The 5,486-nt window shown below is 40.8% G+C and overlaps 1 protein-coding gene across 1 annotated transcript in view; it reads left to right on the forward strand.

Moving 5' to 3' along the window:
- The window catches only part of LOC132124430 (aryl hydrocarbon receptor repressor-like), a gene marked incomplete at its 3' end in the record, with an annotated part of 17,370 nt that extends 12,183 nt beyond the window's left edge, over nt 1-5,187 (forward strand). The window contains exon 4 of the mRNA XM_059535421.1: nt 5,096-5,187. Within this exon, the coding sequence (XP_059391404.1) occupies nt 5,096-5,187 (92 nt within the window). The remainder of the gene's footprint in view (nt 1-5,095) is intronic.
- Nucleotides 5,188-5,486: the final 299 nt, after the last annotated feature.

Here is a 5,486-nt window from a genome sequence, read left to right on the forward strand (position 1 = left end):
ATGAAGTAATGGTATGTTGGCGGAGCGGGCTGTCCGTCGGAGGGTTGCGTGCCACGGTGTGTTTTGCGTGGAGGCCACATGTTCCAGCTCATTCCTCAGCCACAGTTTATAAACTCAGTGTATTTAGAGGTCGTGCTGCAGATCTCTGCTCTCCAGCATCTGGAAAGAACACAACACCAGTCTGAGGAGACAAAAACTGTTTCAGTCAAAGTTTGGGAGTCTTCATTAAATCTATAATTAATTACACACATCAGTGTGACACAGATGACAGTTAAAGGAAAAAAACAAGCTGTTCTTACACTGCTGTTTTCACAGCTGCTTCTCATCGTCGTCTGCGAAAGTATCGAGTGTTTCACGACTGACTGAAGACAAACCAGAATCAGAATGAGCTTTTATTTCCAAGTCTGTTCACATACACATGGAATTTGTCTCTGTGACAGAAGCTTTAGTACACAAAAATACAATATTGCATATCATATATATATATATATATATATATATATATATATATATATATATATATATATATATATACAATACAGATCAAAAGTTTGGACACACCCTCTCATTCAAAGAGTTTTCTTTATTTTCATGACTATGAAAATTGTAGATTCACACTGAAGGGTTGATATATATATATATATATATATATATATATATATATATATATATATATATATATATATATATATATATATATATATATATATATATATATATTTATCTATAAAGTTAATAGAATACATATAGAAAAAAAGCACAGACAAAAATAATGCGTGTACATTTATTATCTAAATGCATTGACTATTTACAGGCAGTTTAATAAATCTGATGGAACTGGCATATACTGTACATATAAATAAATATGTTGTGCAGTGGTACTATTGCTCATGAGATGATAAACACTGATGCCAAACATGAACACTGCCGCTAAAATTCATCTAATCCCCAACCCAGACCTGAATCATATAGACGGTCTGTGCAAACAAGTGTGAAAGGGAATCAGCGTTGCTGGTGCTCTAATAAATAAGACGCCGTGTGTGTTGTTGTGCTGGTCACTGAGATCAGTGCATCTGTTCATGGCTCTGACGTTTCACAGGCTCTGTGAGCTCAGCTTCTGTCTTCAGTGTAAACATCTGATCCTCCAGCTGTGCTGTGGAAGTGGAGGGGGTTTGTGGCTTCTACTGGACGTGTTTGGATGTTGATGGGCAGCAGCAGCTCCGCTGGATCCGCCCTTCTGCACGCAACGCCTGGGAACCGGTCCAGGACTGCTCTGGGAATCCTGGACAACTGTCTTCCCTCTGCACACAGACCGCTCTTCAGACGCTTCAGGCCTTCTCCTCATATTTGATATTATTTCATTGTGTACATGAGAAGCACTTTCAAATGTAACTCGAGTGAGCGTTCTATCTGAAGTGAGACCAGACAACAGATCCACTGTTGTTTACATGAGAATATTAATGTGACTTTAAATCATCACACCTTCTTATGTGTTTGTGCTGGTTGTCACTCCCAGTCCAGTTTCTGCCTTTTCTCTGGTAGAAAGAGAAAACCAGGATCACAGTCCATCTGTGAACAGAAAGAGTCAGAATATTTCAGAACATCCTGGAGATATCTGAGCTAAGTTCTTGAACTGGAGTCATAAATCAAACTGCTGCTGATGGGAAAAAGCGGTTGTGCCGTTGATGTGCAGCTGCCCTGAGGGCGACGGGGTCGAGGGTTGCGTGCCAAACTACAGTCGTACACATTACAACACTCACTGATTAACCTGCAATACACCACTAGCTAAAAATAATGCTGTTTTTTTATTTTAATAATTTTATACTTCATAATCTGTGATTAGATAATTCCAGGATTTATCTGGCTCAGATGGTCAAAGAGTTGTTCCGGGAATCAGTCCTGACTTTAATTCCCTTGAAAGTCTTTGGGACTCAACACAACATTAGACAGTTTGCCTTTTTGAATGAATTTTCTTGCAAACAGCCATTGTAAATCAGACTCTGAGACATTCCCTGTTAGCTGCTGGTTTGAGCTGGTTTAAACTGGTCCAGAGCGGGAGCTAGTTGTTTAGGACCAGCTCAAACCAGCAGCCATGCTTAGGCTAGCATAGGCTGATTTTTCAACAGGGTTGTGTTCACAGATCTGTGCTGTATTTGACTCTTCTGAAATATATAGTTCAGTCATGAAACTCTAGATGGTGCAGGCTGATGGGGTGTTAACTTAACTGATGATATTCAGAGTGTTAAACGACTTGGCACAAGCTGATTTCATGCTGATTGGCTCCGAAAAACCTCCATCTTCCCCAGCTCCACCTGTATAGATCTGCTACGGGTTTTTTTATATGCTATTTGTGCAGCAGCAGTATGTCTTAAATACTCATGGCACTGTTTCGCCATATGCATTGGCAGTAGCAAGTTCCTGTACTTGCAGCACTTGCAGCAGCAACAATAATCTACAACTACAGCAATAACCAACAGCATTTAGGCTGAATTTACGTGTTCTCAGACCTGACGAAGTGCTGTGAGCGCTAGCAGCCCACTGTATGGTGTTTATTTACTCAGGAAGCCATGATAAATTCAGTGTGTGGCAGTGATAATTGTTTGGGGTGTTTGTGGGGCTGCAGATAACTAGAGCACACGCCAGTAATGAACGCTGTGAGATAAACACGTCACTGTCCTGTGTGGCACTCCAGATTCAGTACTTCAGCACACTGTGATTCAAATCATACTGATAAAGCTTCTTTACTTTATGGTGAAGCTTTTGTTTTGATGCCTCAAAGAAATGAAGAGAAACTGTCGTGTAAACAGAAGTTTGTAATTGTCATATTCTCACATGATCATGATGATGTCTGTCACTGGAGATAATGAGTCGATTCTCAGTCTGGTGTGTGAAAGCCCTCACAGCGATGAGAGTCTCACACCAGGCCTGTGAGTCGAATCTACATGTCAGTCTGAAGTGTTTTTACTGAGATGCAGTGATCTTGGGTTTGATGACATTAACCATTAAATGAATATGCTGTAAACAGATGAATGAGGACTGATTATGCTGTAATTAATGTAGCGCATTGGCTGGAATATCTGCTAATTTGCCGGGATCAAGTGATGTCACTGATCTGTATCAGTATGGCTAATTCATGATGGCTGTTTTTGGTGTTGGGTGACTTTGACCCGCTGGACAGCATCCAAACATATCCATTTCTCCTGTTAGCACAATCTCACACATATGCTTGGGTTGTAGGTATTTCAAAACAAATCTGAAAATGTTTTATTGTTTTCTCTAATGTTAATAATTGCTAGACAGCTGTTTGGATGGGTTTGACATCCGTTATTGTGGCAGAAAAGATACTCGCATGGCTTTTGCTAATTAAGAGGCTCGACGATCTCCAAGGATGGATGAGAATAACTCATAAACTCAAGATGGAATGTCAAACTGCTGATTTATAGATTAGAGACAAAAATAACCCTTTCCCAAAACTAGTTCAGCATTCCAGAGAGTTTGCATGTGGGATCAGTAATGGCTTTATGAAGGCAGATATGAACGAAACTGAGAGAGAGAGAGAGAGAGAATAAACATAACAATAAACATCAACACAAGCGTTCCAAACATTTAGTGTGCTTGTGTAAATGCAGAAGCTCTTCTCACACACACAAACACATCTGGGTTAATATGATTTGTGTTTCTGCACTCTAAATAGATGAATATTTTTTCTGAAAGTGTCTCTCTGTATGGATCTGCTGAAGAAAGAATCCAATCAAATATCAGCAGATTAGTGAATGACAGAAGCTCTGCATGCACAGAGCTAAAATATGCTGAAATATTATGGGTAATTCTTGGTTCTGAGCATTATTTGCATGTAAAGCTTCAGTTATACCCTAACTGTCACATTGTTTTATGCTCCTGCTGTCACATAAATGCTAGTCCTGTGTCTGTAGGGTTTAAATATGCTTGTTCTAAACCTGAGATAAGATGCAAACCGTTTAATTACTTTGTTAAATCTTTTCTTGATTAATTTAAACATTTGTTTTCTACTAGAAATGTGAGAATTATTCATGTGACTCTCAGTACTGACATTCTAGACAGAGACAGTTTAAGTTCCCCAAGCAGAGGACGAGAATAGTGTGAATTAATAATGGCAAATGTGAACAACACGGCGATGTCATGATAGCAGCAGAAGATGGAGAGAGGAGCTGCGGACGCACAATAGCACATATAATGAACCGTTAGGCTCCATAACATCAGGACTTAACCTTCTGAGCATTCAGAGCATTCATGGCCTGCCAGCAGTCATCAATATTTAACAGCTGTTGTTCTTCTGAAAGTCTTTATAGGCTAATGTGGCTTCCTCAGTTTGCACGCAAGGGCTTGGACTCACGCCAGCCGTCTGTCAGAGACGCTGCAGATTGACAGAGGACTGGATCGCGTGACAGCAGCAGCTCGCTCAGCCAGCGCTCTCTCTCTCTCTGTGTGTGTGTGTGTGTGTGTGTGTGTGCTTCCTGTGCTGGTTGGTCAGAAGGGTTAGTGGGCGGGGCTCAGCGTGTCTGACTGAATTTACTCACAGAGCTGCTGTTCACTTGAGCAACCACCAAACCATTCAGCACAGATCATCACAAACAATCCCAAAGAACTGTGTCACAAATGTGAAGTGTCCACTCTTAATCGATTCAATCCTGTCCAAGTACCTTGAGTTTGGAAGAGGGACAGTTTAGCCTCCTGCTTCACTTCTTTACGATTCATGTGTGCAATGTTTCAGCTCGGGATTAAAGAAGATTAGTGTTTCTGGAGCTGAACATTTCTTTTGATCACTGTCATGCTGTGATATTTACACAAGATTGCAGTGAATACAGTGAATACATTTTTGTTCATCAACAAAATGAAGATGCTTTTATGAGCAACACATCAGATAATGGCAGAGAACACAATGAGCTTTTCTCTTATGTTATGAACTGAATAAGTGTTGAAAAAGAGGAAGAGAACAGAGCTGAAGTTCATTGTTCACACAATAGAAAATTAATTCCAGTCAGTAACTTATAAGAAGTCAAATGTAATCTAAATGAATAAATGAAGTATTTCACTCTATTCTTTCCTGTTTCTGCAGCTGCTCAGGAAAACCCTCACGAAAAACACGCGAACGGGAAAGAGTGCAACACGACGGCCAGCAGTGCCCCTGAGAGCCAGCTGCTGCTAGAGGTGTGTGTGTGTGTGTGAGAGAGAGAGTGTGTGTGTGTGTGTGTGTGTGTGAGAGAGAGTGTGTGTGTGTGTGTGTGTGAGAGAGAGAGTGTGTGTGTGTGTGTGTGTGTGTGAGAGCATGTGTGTGTGTGTGAGAGAGAGAGAGTGTGTGTGTGTGTGTGTGTGTGAGAGAGAGTGTGTGTGTGTGTGTGTGTGAGAGAGAGAGTGTGTGTGTGTGTGTGTGTGTGTGTGAGAGCATGTGTGTGTGTGTGAGAGAGAGAGAGTGTGTGTGTGTGTGTGTGTGAGAGAGAGAGTGTGTG

Source organism: Carassius carassius, chromosome 42 (assembly GCF_963082965.1).
Source record: "Carassius carassius chromosome 42, fCarCar2.1, whole genome shotgun sequence".
Taxonomy (NCBI): domain Eukaryota; kingdom Metazoa; phylum Chordata; class Actinopteri; order Cypriniformes; family Cyprinidae; genus Carassius; species Carassius carassius.